The sequence below is a fragment of the Pinus tabuliformis genome, chromosome 4_2 (genome assembly GCF_031772625.1).
Source record: "Pinus tabuliformis cultivar Carrire ecotype Pingquan chromosome 4_2, CPIR1, whole genome shotgun sequence".
Classification (NCBI taxonomy): Eukaryota; Viridiplantae; Streptophyta; class Pinopsida; order Pinales; family Pinaceae; genus Pinus; species Pinus tabuliformis.
Window position 1 is genome coordinate 533,812,027 of NC_142304.1, and position 18,002 is coordinate 533,830,028.

Consider the following 18,002-nt stretch of genomic DNA (forward strand, 5'->3'; position numbering starts at 1 on the left):
CACCCAATCTGCAACCAAGTCATACAGGAACAGCATATGAAAAATATGCCATGTTTAGAAAACAACGAATTACCAAAATTGAGGCATAAAGTTGGATCGCGTATTACGTAAGAGGCTGCTATGATATGTTGCGAGGCTGGGGGATAGGATGTCTGTTGTACTTGCCAAATCTCAAGTGGTCATTGTCACCTCCTTTGCCATGATTGGTGGTAATAAATGTTCATGCGATATATAAGTCGGGAAATAATGTATGATTAGTGCCTAGGATATAAGAAACAAAAGAGTATTAGTATCTGACCTATTGGTGTAATCAATGTGACTTCAATACCATTAACAGTGCTCTGCTGCCGACAAGTGTCCATAACCTTGGCAGAGTTGTTTATTTCACCCTGGAACCATGACCCTTTATGTGAATTTTAAGGAATGTAATGTCAAAGTGTAGGCCATTATGCTGGCTTGGTAACCAGTTAGCCATAATGCCATTCACGAGGAGGGAGCGAAGAGTGGGCAGGCCGGCTTGTGATGAGACCTCCTGTTCCAAGGTTTGTTTATTTGATATACCTTTTGGACCATATCCCTGGTGTGGTGGCCATAGAGGGAATTCCACTTCACTTCCATCCTCATGATCATGGTAGGCTAGCTCTTGATGAGACCCCCTATCCTGCATTTGACAACTTATAATTCATCTTTTTACTTTTTTCTTTTTCATAAAGCACTTTTACTTACTTATACACAAAGGGTGGTTCAACACTCCTTAAGAGTAGGAATGGTGGAAGAAGTCTTATCATCTCAATAGGAAGATATAAACCATTTGCTCTTATTCCTAAACAATAATCAAAGAGGATTAAAGGGAATGTCATGATAAAGATAACCAATCAAGGCAAAATTAGTAAGACAATGATAACAAAAGATGATGAATAAGTATGTCCTTCCTTTTGTCCTCTTACCAATACAGAGCCTTATAAAGATAACGATTTATAATTTGTTGATTTCAGTATGTTGTGATTTTATGTTCATTGCATAAGTGCATAGCTGTCTCTAAAAGACTTTGAAAGAACAGGAGCAAGAAGCATCCTCAATTTAGATTAGCAAAAGGGACAAGTTGTTTCACAAGGAGAGAAAAGGTATGTAGGAAGTGTTCCTTGTGGAAAGAGGAACAACAAAGGAGCATAGGTCTCAAAAGTGCAAATGTCGTTCCTTTTGAAAAAGGAACAGTAGAACACACCAATGTCGTACCTTTGAAAAAGGAATAGCAGAAAATAAAAAAAATGCTATCTTTCTTGAAAAAAAAGGACAACAAAACACTAGAAATGACGTTCCTTTTGAAAAAGGAACAACAACCATGAAAAATGTTGTTCCTTTGAAAAAGGAACAGAAAAAGACGCAAAAGTGTCATTCCTTTGAAAAAGGAACAGTAGAAATCAAAAATATGTTGCGCCTTTGGAAAAGGGACAGCAAACACACCGCAGTGTCGTTCCTTTTGAAAAAGGAACAACAAAAATCAAAATAAAATGTCGTTCCTTTGAAAAAGGAACAACAAAAAAATCAAGAATGTTGTTCCTTTTAAAAAGGAACAGCAGAAAAATCAAGAATGTTGTTCCTTTTGAAAAGGAACAGCAGAAAAATCAAGAATGTTGTTCCTTTTGAAAAGGAACAACAAAACATGCAAATGCCATTCTTTTAGAAACGGAACGGAAAAAATCGCAATCTTGAGGAAGAAAAGGAGCATCAAAAAATGACAAGAAAACATTTAGTTCAAGCATATGTACAAGAACGACTTAAAGAAAAGAACTTATGTACAAATTGTAAAAAGAAATGAATTCCTTAATGAATTACAGGTGAGGAAGACTTCTCTTCCTCTCCTAAAATCTCCATATCAGTGTCTCGGCGTAGCTGCTGGCAGAAGGATTCCCAAGTGAGTGGTTTACGATAGAGACGAACTCGGTGGCCATTTGCTTTGAAGACATATCCAGAACCATCAATGGTGATTAGAGTAAGTGTCCCATTGTCATGTACCTTCTGGATTTCGAATGGTCCCAACCAACGAGTCTAGAGTTTCCCAGAGAAATCCTGAAACCGAGAGTCGTACAACAGAGCCCAATCTCCCTCGTGGAAGACTTTGTTTTTGATGAGGGCATCATGCCATTTAACTCGTTGCTGTTGAATCAATGTTGTATTTTGTAGTTCAGAGAGCCTAATTTCATCCAATTCATTGATCTGCTGTAGTCGATTAATCTGTGCCTCGCTTAGATCTAAGCCAACTTCCTGTGTTGTTCGTAATGTTTGGATTTCAAATTCTATAGGAAAAATGGGTTTTTTTCCAAACACTAATTGATAAGGTGAGTAACCAGTGGTGCTTCTCCATGTTGTTCTATAGGCCTAGAGTGCTTCATGTAGTCGGGCAGCCCAATCATACCTATGTGACGCAATGGTTTTTGTTAGGATTGATTCTATTACCTTATTGTTACTTTCTACTTGTCCATTCGCCTGTGGGTGATATGGAGTAGTGATTTTATGTTGGACATGATAATTATTAAGTGTTGCAGCTAATCTATTCCCAGCAAATTGTGGTCCTCCGTCTATAATTATTTCCCTTGGAAGGCCATAATGTACAAATAGATGGAACAGGAACTGTATGACAGAGTCCTCTGTGGCTCTTGGCAATGCTTCTGCTTCAACCCATTTGGTGACATATTCTGTTGCCACCAAGATATATGTTTTCTGATTTGATGAGGGGTTGATGGGTCCAACGAAATCAAGAGCCCATCGCTCAAATGGTTCGATTACTAACTATGGTTTCAGAGGCATCTCGTCAGCTTAACCAGGACGTCCTGCTCGCTGGCAGCTGTCACAGGCTTGGACAAATTTCTTTGCATCTCTGAAAATCGTGGGCAAAATAATATCATGTCTGTAATACTTTATGTCCAGTTCTATGCTCAGCGAAGTGTCCCCCACATGTTCCATCATGACAGGCTTTTAGGATGTCAAAGATTTCGTCTTCTCGAACACATCTCCTGATATGCATGTCTGCCCCTGTGTGAAACAAATAGCCCCCAATCCAGGAGAATTGAGTACTCTTTTGAACAATCTATTTGCGTTGATTAGGGGTTAGGTGTTTTGGTAGTTTACCTACTGCAAGGTAATTGGCAACATCAGCATACCAGGGTGTTTGAGCTTCAACAACAAACAGATGTTCGTCCGGAAATTGATCTTCAACTGCTACTGCATCAATTGGCTTTGGCATTCTTGAGAGAAAATCAGCTATAAGGTTTTCTTTGCCAAGCCGATCCTTGATTGTGATATCGAATTCCTGCAATAAAATCAACCATCTAGTTATTCTGGCATTTGTGACAGCCTTATTTGCTAAATATTTTATGGCGGAATGATCTGTATACAAAATAACAGGATAGCCTGTAATATAATGTCTAAATTTATTGACAGCACGTATTACAGCTAGGAATTCCTTTTCAGTAACAGTGTAATTTAATTCATTAGGGGATAATTTTTTGCTGATGTAATAGATAGCGTATGGTTTTTTATCCTCTTCCTGCCCAAGGACTGCGCCAATGGCTGTATCTAAGGCATCAGATGATATCTGAAATGGCAAATCCCAGTTTGGTCCTCGAAGGACTGGGGCTGTGGATACGAGCTTCTTTAAATCCTTGAAAGCATGCTCACATTTTTCTGTCCAAAGAAAATCAACGTTATTAGTTAGTGCATATAAAGGTGCAACAATGTGTGAATAATGTTCTATAAATCATCTATAATAGCCAGAAAATCCAAGAAAGCTGTGTACCTCTGTTTGAGTAGTAGGAGTGGGAATAAGCAAAAGTATTTGGATTTTGGCCGGGTCTACCTGAATGTCGGCTGCTGAAACATAGTGTCCTAGAATAAGTCCTTCAGTCATCATCATATAACATTTTTCGTGGCTTAAGCAAAGTCTGGTAGCTATGCAGCATTGTAGGACTTTTTCTAGGGTGTCTAGTGCTGGATCAAAATCGTCTCCATATGGTGTAAAGTCATTCATATATACTTCAAGTCCATCATTTATTAAATCTGCAAAAATGCTAAGGATAGCCCTTTGGAATGTGGCAGGAGCATTACATAGGCCAAAAGGTAGAACTCGGTAGGAAAATGTTCCCCACGGACAAGTAAAAGTAGTTTTGTCCTGGTCTTCAGGGGCAATCTGAATCTGATTGTATCCACTGAAGCCATCTAGGAAAGAAAAGAATTTCTTTCCTCCCAAAGTATCTAGCACATGGTCTATGAATGGGAGAGGAAAGTGATCTTTTTGTGTTGCTTTATTAATTTCCCTGTAATCCACACAAATTCTCCATTTCCCATTCTTTTTTGGTACCACCACAAGCGGAGAGACCCATTTACTGTTAGAAATAGGATAGATAAAATTGACATCTAAAAGTTTCTAAAGTTCAGCTTTTACCACATCCTTTAGATGAGGATTAAGTCTTCTTTGCGGTTGATGAACAGGTCTAGCATCCTTTTCTATATAAATGTGGTGTGTACACAATTGTGGATCGATTCCTTTCATATCAGGGTAATCCCATGAAAATGCTTCTTGATATTTTCTTAACAGATGGATGAGCTTCGTTTCTTGTTCAGGTGTGAGGTTGGCATTGATATTTAAAGTTTTTCCCGGTTCAATTTCCACAATTTTACTATTTGCAATAGAAGTAACAGGTATTGTTTGATCATGTGTATCTTTCAGAGGATCTTCTTCTAATTCATTATCAAATGCTGCTTCTATCATGTGACACTGTGTGCAGGATCCGGATTCAGTTTGACTAATGAAGTTGTTAATGACATCATCTTTTGTTTGATCTTTAAAATCAAGTGCCTCTTGTATAGTCAATGGAGATCTAATGTTATCAGTAAGGTATGATACAAGGTGCTTGTTAGTTTTAATTATTGTGACACTTGGCTGCGCTGGAGGGTATAAAACTAAATTCTTGATATCAGGTCATTTGGTTATGGTCATATTTCCTTGCCGGCAACCAATGTAAGCATTGGCAGTGGTAAGCCAAGATCTACCTAGGATTAGCAGGTGTCCATCAAGTCGGGTTTTTGGATTAATTATCAGGAAATCGGTTAGATATTCCCAGGAATCTACAGAGACCATGACATCATCTAGAGTACCCTCTAGTCTAACTACAGATCGATCAACCAATTCTAACAAAGTAGAGGTGGGTTCTACAGATGTAATGCCGAGCTTTTTACAGGTAGTGGTTGTTAAAATATTGATTGCAGCTCCTAGATCAACTAAGGCATTAGACAGGGTCTGACCATAAATTTGAATAGTTACAATTGGATTTCCTTGGTCTTGATATTTAATGGGTGTTTCTTTCTCAGATAGTAAACCAGATAAAGTACCGACTACTTGGACTCTTGGATTAGTTGTTATATTCCTCCTTGGTTTCTTTATGTACAATTCTTTGATAGTTTTTGCATATATAGGAATGTCTTGAATGGCTTGGAGGAATGTGATTTTTATGTACAGATTTTGTAATTCTCCCAGAATGTCAAAGTCAGGATACTGTAAATGTCGAGGTATGACTAATCGTTCTGGGAATGGAGGAGAGGATGTGGTTGCTTGATTATGAGTCTGCTACTTATTTACATCCTCTTGTTGCAACTGATGTTCTCTTGATAACTGATCTTCAATATGAACTATTTTATTTCCCTTAGTTTCAATAATACGTACAGATCGTAACTAAAGATCATTACACTCCCTTAGGTCGGGTCCTATTTTTGGTGATTCTATGATTTGAAGAGATTGGACCAGTCTGTTATTTGGATTGGGGTTGGGTTGGGCTGGGAGTTGCAGTCTCAGATTAGACTAGGGATTTTGTTGTAAAGCTGGCAGAGTAGGTTGAGGGAGCGGAATAGTTCCTACTGGCTGGTGCATCGGTCTTTGCCAGTTTGTCTTCCAGGGTGAACTTTGTGAAGTAGGGGGAGTCCATTGTGGAGGATATGGGCTATTTTGCCAATATGGTGGAGTGTAAGGGAAATTCGGCCAAGCAGATTGGCTTGCCTGATTCAGCCATGGGTTTGAAGAAGGAAACGACGGTGGTGACCAGTTTGAAAATGGGGGTTGGGACTGACTTTGCCACATACTATATTGTTGAGCATTATATTGTGGAGGTTGAAAAGAAGAAGTTGGGTCTGGAAACATACCAGATTGTCTCGGCTGCCATTGGCGGCGCTGGTTGATAAAGTACATAGATTCTGGTTCTTCCTCCGCTTCCTTATATACTGCTTTTAATCCAGGAAGTGAGGGACAGCTTTCCGTAAGATGGTCTTTTGTATAGATGGCACATGTTTGGACTGTATCCAGTGGACACTCCTTGTGACTATGCTTTTTCCTGCATCGGGGACAGAAGATTGCCAAATTTTGTTCTACCTCCATCTGCTTCTGTTTGGCCTAGATAATATCAAGTTGTGTAGTTAGTGTCCCTAGAATATCAATTTTAAAATTTTCTAATAAATTTCCAATCTCTACACGTGTTACTCCTTCTGTTGATATTTTGTTGTCTCTTGCAAACCGATCATATTCTGCTGGTTTTACTCTTGTGTTGCCTCTCGAACTCCTGATACATAAATCAATGATGTCAGCAAAATTCTCTTGATAAATGTCCCCTTTTCCCATGATGTTTAATGTTTCAATCCACTGTTCCTTCATGCCCCTTATCAATGCAGTTTTTAACACATTATCAGGTAAAGGTAGTGATGCATAAGGAGATCTTTGTAAATTGTACTGAAAACGTTCCACATACTCCTCTAATGTTTCATTTGGTTTGGCTGTCATTTGAAATATTTCGTCCTTTAATTCTCTAGACCTACAATAGTCCTGATATTTTTTTAAGAAAGATTCTTTCATTTGATCCCAATTGTTGATGACCCCACCACCTAGTCCCATAAACCATCTTAAAGCAGCCCCCTTTAATGTAGAGGGGAATAATTTCAATTTCTAGGGATCGGTGGTGTAATCATATCCTCTGCACAACACATCGAATTCGAATAAAAATGCATCCGGATCTTCTGATGTGAGACCGTGAAATGTAGGGATATGTTGAAGAGGGATAGCTTTCATGGGCGCATTTGTTGCAGAATCCACTATAGGATATTGTAATGTAGAGGTTTGAGTATTTGGCTAGTTCTGATCCATAGGATCGAATATATGCCAATAACCTTCTGGGATATCTAGGAGGGTATTCCTAGGTTGAGAGGGAACGGTTTTGGCAGGGATGGTTTTAATAGCACTTCCTTTATTTGGGATAAGGGGAATGCCTGATGTCTGAGGAGATTGGATTCCTTCAACAATGATTTTCGCAGCGCTCCCCTTATCTGGGTTGTTTAATGGCCGATCTGTTCCAATGGGAGATTTTCGTTCCTCGATTTCCCCTGTTTCTCCTTCTCCTTCACAAAAGTTGCTGAAATTCCCTTCCTGCAATAGTTCTAGAGTAGAATTTTCAATTTCTTGAAAGTCTTGCTCTTCAGTTTGACTATGCACCTCAACAAGGTAATGAAAATAAGAATAAAGTGTGGATCGTGGGCATGAAGTAGGTGTGCGGGGTTACAGTCACAAGCAGGGGTTCACAGGAGCTATTGGCCGACATAATCGCTATGTTGCCCATTGTGACCTGCTCTAGTCTGTTCTAGATCACTTGAAGCATACAACAGTAACAGAAAGGAAGAGCATGATATTTTCATTTCCATGTTAAAATAATTGCATTACTTTCAATTCCATTTCGGAGAAAGGATTGTGGTCATTTGGCGATGACAAAAATTGCTAGAAAAAGAGGTCGAGAAGTTGGAAACATGGTTGGATCACTTTGGGAAACATGTTCAGTGTTCATATCGCCCCCCTTCCCGTCTAGGTACTAGGATGGATAACCCAAAGTCAATTAATTCTGATGATTGAGTATGGTCATAGGCGTCCTTCTGGTTATGTTTATCTTTTGGTGTTTTTGGCCTATCAATCTACAGAATTATAATATGCTTCTTCTTCTGTTTTTTTATAAGATGGTGATAACATTGGTCAATAAACCCGATCGGGGTGACACCACTTGAATTTTGATATCTATGTACTCTCCTTTTAATTAATGAATAGATCCTTGACTTACAAAAAAAAACATTGACAAAATGCATACCCCATAAGTAATAGATACACTTAACTTACAACTTTAAAGAGAGATATCAAACTTATAGATTTATCAAGATAATAAGAAGTGTCTTCACAAAAAAACATATTGAAATTTTTTTAATAAGTATTTTCATATTATTAACGTTTTTTTAAAACAGAATATTTAAAACCAATGGACAAAAAGAAAATGAAGAATATAAATATATCATTGAATCATGGTGATCAGGTGCTCAAAATTAGGCTCAAAACTCAAAGTGGTAGAATCTTGATAAAATTAGCTTCATATCAAAGGGCTCGTCATCCTGATTCCAATGGTGTGAATGACACTCGAATCCGAGCTCATATGAAGAAGTTAAAGCAAGTTAAAGTTCAGGTTTGACTTGGACAAATGGCAGGAGAAGATGATGTGGCAGGACTCTTTAGCAAATGTGGAGGTGCCAAGTGGTAGGCTGCCATTGGCCCCACATTTCACAAATCACATATCACCCACATTGTGTTCACAAACCATAAGATTCTTTAGTTCCCGCCGATTGCGATTTGCCATGTAGTTGTTGGTGCTGATAGTTTATGGCCGCCACACGGTGAAATTTTCGCCTAGTTAGTGCTTTTTGGAGCAAAATTGTTGGATAATGCCAGAAATGGTGCAGTTTGTGGAGCGAATATTGGGAAATCTAGGAGAGGTCATAATTTCTTCTATTTTTTCTCAAATTGGATGCAAAAAGAGGCTAGATAGCCATTTTTGGATATTTTGGACTCATTGAAGCAGGTTTCAAAAGAATTTGAGCATTATAAACACATATTTCTACAATTTTGAGCATAATATAGAGGCCTAAGCCATTGGAAGCTGGACCAAGGAGACATATACTAGGAGTGGTGAACTCCTTTATCATGTTCCTATTCTAATGTATTTTTGATGATGTTCTGTACATGTTTATGTTGTTGTTCAATCTCGTATTTATGTTAAATTTCTCATAAAATTAACATAAAAACTCATCATTTCACTTGCAAAAATTCATGAATCCTTAAGTACAATGAAATAATTTTGTTTCTAATCTGTGGAGGATCCTAGCACAATAATCTAATATTCTAAATCAAATCATTTTGGTATTGGAGCTCTAAGTTGTGTTTGTGAAAGAAGGATTTAATAGTTTTCAAGTTTATGTCATGATTACAAGTTTAGAACTCAAAAGAGGAGAAGGGAAGCTGGTTGGAAGCCCTAAAGTTGGGTCAAGGGGAAGGAGATCAAGGTTGCCACAATCTCCAACACTAGTTCAACCTAAATCTACAGTTAAAACTCAAATCTACCTTAATAAATATCCTTAACATAGTTTCTTCATAAACCATTGTTCCAAATAATTACTTAGCTAAGTGACTAGGGGCCTAAAGTTAACTTGGACTCCTTGTCATACTCACTTCCTCCTCTCCTTTGCCTATATATGATCTATGTCTTGGCTCTATCTAGTGAATCTAATCTACTGAAATTTCTTTCCTCTTTAAGGCTTAAATTTTCCTCAAAACATGCCTTACCAAAAAAGGAAACTAGTTTGCATGCAGTGGGTTTTCCATGGAGTTTGATTTTGGTACAAGATTTAACAGGACTTTGCATGAGTTTTGGATTGAAAACCGTGAAATGGAGGAGAAACCATGAAGAAAATTTTGCATAGGACCATTGTAAGAAACAAATCTTTTATGAAAAACCAGTTTTTCACCAATAAAATGAGAATTAAAGGATAACTACCTTATAGACTATGGATCAAAGTGCAACATCACATTGGTGGAAATATCTTCAATGCATATACCCCTCCTGACAAGAACAAATTTAAAAAAAAATTGCATACAAATATCAAAACAATGAACCACATGGAGAAATATAGATGCTAACATCTAGTCCTTTCACATTCATTACAGTTCCACAGCTTCAAATATGGTGGATTCAGTTGTACAAATTTACATGAATAATATTTACATAGATTTCCTTAACACAGTTTCTTTAGAAATGATTGTTCCAAATAATTAGGTAATTCATGAATGAATAAAGAATACCAAATAAGCATTTTATGAAATAATTCTCTATTTGGGAAACTAAATATATAGAGGGCACCTTTTTACAAGGATGTTTTTCGAACACAATTTGGCACCATAACCTAAATTTAAATTTACTCCCCTAAGTAAGACACTATTATTTCTGGAATTTGTTCCCATTATCATGGCCGAATAATACAATCAAGAATAAATATTGCTTCCATATCCATAGAGTCATGTTACCATGGAAGCACTGGAATATGGCAAAAATATCAACCAACAATGGAGAACCCTCTTGAAAATTATTAATTAACTGGCAAAACAAAGGGATGGTTCATGCCAATAATTTGAAAAATTAATGGACAATGTATCTTGATATAGAAAAAATGAATAATAGACTACCTCAATAGAACGAACTTGTACGATGTACCACATGCCACGATTTCTACCTTCGTCTCCGAAAATGATACCCAACAAACTACAGTATGTCCTCTTTCTATCACTTCTTACAAAATTGGAATCTGATGGTCAAAGAAAAAGTTATGACAATTTTCCCAAGCTGACATGTTTGAGATCGAATTTAGGAGCCTCTAAACACCCTAACTTCCTCAGTTCGTATCTTTGAAACTATAGCTAGACAAGATCTGAAATTCGGTCACAAGGTTTATCACAATTTTGGCTCAAATGGGTTTTAATTTCAACTTCTGGAGCTTTTTAGAAACAAAATGTATAGAAAAAATTCAACGATGACCTGTTTGAAGCAGCGAAACCCTAGAATCCAAAGCTCTCATACCAATTGTTATGCAAGAATAGTGAGAAGTAGTCACGCTTGAAACAGTTATCACAACAATAAAGAACAAAGGCTTGAAAATAGAGAATTGCTTTTGTGCATACATTGAGGCTTAGCACAAATATCTTGTTGGAAAGCTTCAACAAATCTTGGAAACATTATTGGAGATCATGATGCCTACTTGAAATCATCATGAGGTAACTTTGCAGACTCTGTTAGGGCAATATGGAGAGTTGTGAAGACTCCTTCATATGAAGACAGGTTGTCATTGATGTAGTAGTGAAGGTGTAAATAGACATAATCTAGTGAAGAAGATGTTGGGAGCAGAGAATTACTATCAAACATATCTAGACAAAATATAGCAGTGGGTTGGAGCCCAGAGGGTTGGTGCCCTGAAGGTTGGAGCCTCAATCAAACAAGGTTGGTGCCTTGACAAGATAAGGTTGGAGCCCTTGGGGTTGGTGCCTCAGAATTGGAAGGATTGGTGTCCTTGGAGGTGGTCCTCCTAAACACAAGGTTGGTGCCTTGAGAAGACAGGGTTGGTACCCTAGAGGTTGGAGCCTCACAAAAGACGAAGTTGGTGCTTGGAAACATATTGGAACCTTATATTTATTGTACCATATTTATTGTAAAGATTATATTAATAAAATCATTTATTCCTATTGTTCATTTTGTGTTCTAAATATAAATGATTTAACTCATAAAAATAACAAATGAAAAGGAATACTGATTCACCCCCCTAGTATTTCCAACGAAACAATTCTTGTATGATACAAATGAAAAGACCTCCTTTCTATATATAGGAGTCTAAGGGGTCACAATATAATGAGAGCCAAAATAACAATAATAATGTAAGGGCACAACAATAATAATAGTGGGCTTCTATGGGGCACAATAATAACAATATGGGGACAACATGGGCACGACAATAACAATAAGGGTTACAATGATAATAATAATAAGGGAATACACTAGTATTATAGGGACCTAACAAAGCCCATATCTTTATTAGGATCTTCATTCCGACAAAGCCTTGTATTTAATGGCGTTTCAATATCTTGAATATACGAAGTAAAAAATGGAGAGGATAAAACTTCAAAATGCACATGTTAACTTCAGTTATATTTCAAATTGCTTAAACAAGGAAAAACCTCTCTTGTTCTCAATAAGTCACGATGCCTCTTCCACCCATACTACAAATATTCAATAAATGTTTCAAGCATACCTTTAAGGAAATAAAATAAAGGCTGAAGAAGAGAAAGGCTTCCTCCACAATGAAGTGATGCAAACAACTTCATCATGGTATTAAACACGTCTACTAGCAACGATATATTCAGAGATATATTGGGTGGATGTTAGGATTTGTGATTCATTAATAATGACAATGGAATGTTTCTCCCCCCAAAAAAAGTAATAATGACAACAGAATTCTTCTCCTCAGAGAAATATGGCAGGGAAATTGCTTTATTTTGTGTTGTAAGCATTATTTTAAATTACATTTAAAATCAAGCAGATAATCACAAATGTTGGCTCTTGAATGGTTTTTGGTATTTGCGCCAAGTGACATGAGGATAAATATTAGCTAAGAAAAGATTGAATGAGTTTCTTGACAACATTGCAGTTTAACTTTAACTTGCTTAAACACGTTAAGGCCTGGAAAAAAAAGTCTCAGACTCTGATCTACTCGAACTCGACCAATATAGCTTTATACGAAAAAATGTTGGATAATGAGATATATGAGAGCAAAAGTGATGAAAGGGAAAGCAACGAAAGCGAAAACGAAGATGAAGAATTGAGATATGAAAGCATGGTGGAAATAGCAGGGAGTCATCATGATGACAATAAAGCACGTACGAAATATACTGTTTTAAGTCTGAATGACATTTGTGAGCGTCAGCACAATGCTACCAAAATAGTTTCAACTGTGCAGGCTGTCTCAGAAGCTGAGGCAGCTATTCTCTTGCGTCACTTCGATTGGATTTATATTAATGCCAACGATCAATGCTTTTCAGATGAGGAGAAAGTGAGAAATGTCGTGGGTTTATTCTTGCAGCCGGACGATAAACATGAGACCAAAGAAGAAAAAATGGAGGAGTTAACTACCTGTCCGATAATTTTCTATGATTTCAAGATCAGAGACATGAAGTCACTCAAGTACTATGACCATTTATTTTGCCAAGATTGTTGGCGAATTTTTATTCACACATCAATAAATCATGATGGTGCAGGATGCCTCAACCTACGATGTTGACATCAAGGTCCACGATGTCGTGCTATTGCGAGTGAAGACATGGTTTTTTCTCTGGGGTTATCTGAGGAATATAAGAACAAATATAGAACCTACCTTGTGAGGTCATATGTTGAACAAAAAAGTAGGGTTAAATGGTGTCCAGCGCCAGACTGTGCGTACTGTGTGGAGGTCGACTCTGCTAATTGTGATGTAACTCCTGAGGAGGTTGTCTGCAATTGTTCACATAAATTTTGTTGGAATTGTTTAGAGGAGTCTCATCGTCCAATAGGCTGCGACATAGTCAAAAAATGGATTGATCAAATTAATAATGGTGATTCACTCAATGCGTACTGGATATTTTGTAATTCCAGGCTGTGTCCAAAGTGTGATCGACCAATAGAGAAAAATCAAGGGTGTATGCACATGACATGTACGTCCCCGTGTGAATTTCAATTCTGTTGGTTATGCCTTGGTGATTGGTTTAAACATGATTCTTGCAATTAGTATAGTCCTGATCAGGTTGCAACAACATCAGGAAGAATTGATGCAGGGAATCAATCCAGGAATTCGGCCTCCATCGATTCTAGGAAAAGGTTTGCAGCTAAAACATCTTGTTCAAATCGATTGGTATTTTATATGGAAAGATGGAAGGCAAATGAAAAGTTAGAGGAAAAGGTGTTATCTAATCTGCACGTTGTGCGAGAGGTAGAGATTAAAATATTGAATGAGTGTAAACAGACGAGAATGAGTTGATTTGGTTTAACAAAGTTCAAATGTGTGGTAGATGCAGATAAAATGTGAACAGAATTGAAAAAGAAGGAGATGTAGCTCACAGGTGAGGCCTGCACCTGGAGACTACACTCAAAATAGAGAGATCACTCTCGTACACTCTATACTTCCATCTACATTCATTTTTGGTTTAAACATCCATTTACATCCTATGGGTGTTTTATTCTTAGGCAGTTCAACTAAATCCCAAGTGTCATTTCTAAGAATTGATTCCATCTCTTCATTCATTGCAGCTCTCCACTCCTTAAATTGACTAGCTTCTTTGTAATTAGTGGGCTCTACAATTGTCAAAACATTTGACATCAAAGCATAGTCTCTCAATTTTAATGGTAATTGAGTCTTCCTACCAAATCTCCTTGGTATGGGACTTACCTCAAATTTGTCAGCTCTAAATGGGCTTGCCTTATCACCTTTTTCTTGTTCTTCTTTCTGCTCATGCTCTTTTTCATCCTCGCTACTTTCATCCATCAACAATGGAATGTGCCAATCATCACCAATGTCATCTTTCCCTTCCTATACCTGTTCATGAAACACTACATCCCTACTTTCAAATATCTTATGAGTCTCAGGATTGAACAATTTATATGCTTTAAATTATGTGCCATAACCAACAAAGATGCATTTAACTGCTTTGGGATACAATTTCTTCCTATCAGCTTTGGGTATATGGGAAAATTCTTTTGACCCAAATACTCTTAGATGATTTACGGCTGGTTTGAATCCATATAGAGCTTCAAAAGGGGTTTTGAAGCTAAGATACCTGGTAGGACTTCTGTTCTTCAAATATACAGCAGTGTTAATAGCCTCTGCCCAAAAGCTTTTAGATAGATCCTTACCTTGTAACATGCTCCTTGCGCACTCCACTAAGGTTCTATTTTTGCATTCTGCGACTCCATTCTGCTGTGGTGTGTGTGGCACTGTAAACTGCTGAACAATCCCGTGAGATTTGCAGAATTTCATGAATTCCTCTAGCTTGTATTCTCCCCATTGATCAGAATGGAGAATTTTTATACTCTTACCAAACTGTTTTTTCACCAAGGTTTTAAATTCTCTAAAGCACTAGAAAGTTTGACTTTTCTTACTCAAAAAATAAATCCATGAATATCTAGTGCAGTCATCAGTAAATAACAAAAAATAATATGCTCCACCTAGCGACCTTGTCTGCATGGGTCCGCATATATCAATGTGCATTAGTTCTAAAATATTTGTTTCCTTCCTCCTATAATGCACAGGAAACTATTCTCTATGCATTTTACCTAAGGCACATCCATCACAATTTAACTGAATATTACAAAAGATAGGGAGCCCCTCAACCATACCTTTTCTCTGTAATAGCATGAGGTCCTGCAAATTCAAGTGACCGAATCTCTGATGCCAGAGTTGTTCGACTGTCGATCCTCCTACAACCATGGCTCATTTTGATATACTCTTTACATCTAGTCTGTATAGGCTTCCAACACGCACGCATGTTGCAACTATTTCTTCCCTGCAATCCTTTATCACACAATGAGTCTTGAAGAATTTGACTTTCATATCTTGATCAGTTATCGTGGATACGGATATCAGATTTTTCTTAATTCCAGGTACATATAAAACATTCTAAAGATGACTAATTTTTCTATTTGGTAACTTGACTGGAATAACCCCATAACCTTTAATCTCGTATCCACTATCATCTCCTAAATAGATTTTTGATCCATATGTACTTTCCTCAAGACTATCAAAAAATTCCTTTTTACCTGTCATGTGAGAGGATGCTCCAGAATCAACATACCATATATCGTCCTCATCATATGCTAAAAGGGCATGGTCGACTATGAACAATCAAAATTCATGATTCAAATCTTTATCTTCTTCAACATCATCTTTAGCAAAGTATCCTCTATGCTTTGCCTGCTTCCTCTTTGCATCATCAACCTACTTCTTAAAGCATACACTGTATATGGCCGTTCTTTCCACAATAATAACATTTCTTTACAAAATCATTTGTAATCATACCTTTATGTGGGCATTTCTGCGATGTTCCTCCTTTCTTCTGTGATTACTGTTGTGGCTGCTTCCCTCTGAATGATCACCGTTTCGCCATCAGCACAAGATCATCACTCTGGGGGTTCAACTTCTGCCGCCGCTCCTCCTCTTGCAGCAAGATCCCTGTCAGATCATCAAATGTGGGCGCTTTCTCCCTTGCCGCTAATCCAGTGATGAACATTTGAAATTCATCTTGCATCCGGTTTAGTGTGATTGAGAGAAGATCAGGGTCAGACACCGCCTCTCCGATGTTCCCTAATGCATCTTTTACATCTTTGATTCGCGCAACAAATGAAACAACAGTCTCATTTTCGTTCATCCTCATCAAAAATAGCTTGCTTTTAAGTGCCATAACTCGGCTTGTGTTATGGGTCTGATACAGAGTTTTTATCTTCGTCCAGATCTCCGCGGACGTTTTACAGTCTCTGATGTGCGGGATAACGTTGTCCTTCGGACATTTTCAGCAAAGATTTTGCCTTGTTCTCTCGCTTATCCCAGTCTTGCTCCAGCGCCCCTGCATTCACCCTCTGCTCATCACCTGCAACTATGGACCAAGCATTCGCACCTTCAAGCAAGGTCTGCATCTTAAACTTCCAGTTCGTGAAGTTAGATCCATCGAGTTTTCCAGACTCGTGGAGGTAAGATTCCATTGTATTACTCATTCTAATGAATCTACCCAACAAGAAGTCGATACCTGTCAAATTGATCTGTCACCGATTTAGATACGCCAATATTTGACAACTCAGCAAAATCATTCGCGCTCCGATACAGCCAAAAATCAATCTGATCAAAACTCATCTGATCTTCCTCTCCCGGATAGATCTGCAACTTCTCTGATCTGCTCCCTTTGCAAATCGCCAAACGAAGATGAGGCTTCCCGCAGATATCCTTGAAGGTAGATTGGCGCATCCCCGTGCATATTGGCGCGTTCCCGAGTGAAAAATCCGTGCCAAGAGAAAATCGGTTAGAGTAAAATTGCTGGCGCGATTTTTTCGTGATTTTCCACGCCAATAGGGTATTTTGGCACTTTGGCGCGATTAATAGACGAACATTCGTGCCAATCTTGCTCCTCACGCTACTGTCAGCATGAAAAGCGCGCTAATATCCTTTCTACTCAGAAAAAAAAAAGAAACATCTAGTCTGAGCCAGGTGTTCTGCAGTCCACCTACTCAATTGAGCAAAAAGCTCCTTTTGTACACGCGGCCACAGAGGCACCTCAAACCACACAGGTAACTCTGCCACAAGGCAAGCTGGCCACAAAGGCACTTCAGTCACAAGAGGTGATACAAGATCAGGTTCACCCAATCTGAGCTCTGATACCAAGATAAAATGTAAACAGAATTGAAAAAGAAGGAGATGTAGCTCACAGGTGAGGCCTGCACTTGGAGACTACACTCAAAATAGAGAGATCACTCTCGTACACTCTATACCTCCATCTGCATTCATTTTTGGTTTAAACATCCATTTACAGATGCATGGTTACAGATAGCAGAATTCAAGCACATGCTTAAATGGACATATGCATATGGCTATTATTTAACCCCAGCATCTAGCGATCATGATCAGGAAGCTAATATTGTTCGCAAAAAACAAAATATTTTCGAATTCCTACAAGGTGAAGCTGAAAGTAGTTTAGAACAACTTCATCATTTCGTTGAACAAGAGTTGCAAGACCATATAGAAATCGCCCTTAAAGCTGACGCTGATACTTCGACTCGGAAAAAGGCATTGCGCGATTTTGATGACTTCTGTATCAAGCTTGAAAAGTTCACAAAATCGATGGGCAAATATTTTGAAAACCTAATTCAAGCTTTTGAAAACAATCTCTCCGAAGTTAGTCGGATTAATGCACCAGCAGGGTGCGCATGAAGAAGCAATTATTACTAGAACTAGCAATCACTTATTATTAAGCAGTGCAAGTGGGCCACTGGACTCGGATGAATTTTTCTCATATTTCATCATATCTTTGTTGGTTCCAGCCT

At 38.0% G+C, this 18,002-nt stretch overlaps 1 protein-coding gene across 1 annotated transcript in view; it reads left to right on the top strand.

Annotated features, from left to right (window-relative positions):
- LOC149170396 (putative E3 ubiquitin-protein ligase ARI7) overlaps window positions 1-17,889 on the top strand; it is a 19,938-nt gene extending 2,049 nt beyond the window's left edge. Inside the window, exons 2-4 of the mRNA XM_089425560.1 lie at window positions 12,595-13,127; window positions 13,723-13,796; window positions 17,492-17,889. Of these exons, the coding sequence (XP_089281686.1) occupies window positions 12,595-13,127; window positions 13,723-13,796; window positions 17,492-17,889 (1,005 nt within the window). The remainder of the gene's footprint in view (window positions 1-12,594; window positions 13,128-13,722; window positions 13,797-17,491) is intronic.
- The last annotated feature ends 113 nt before the right edge of the window (window positions 17,890-18,002 follow it).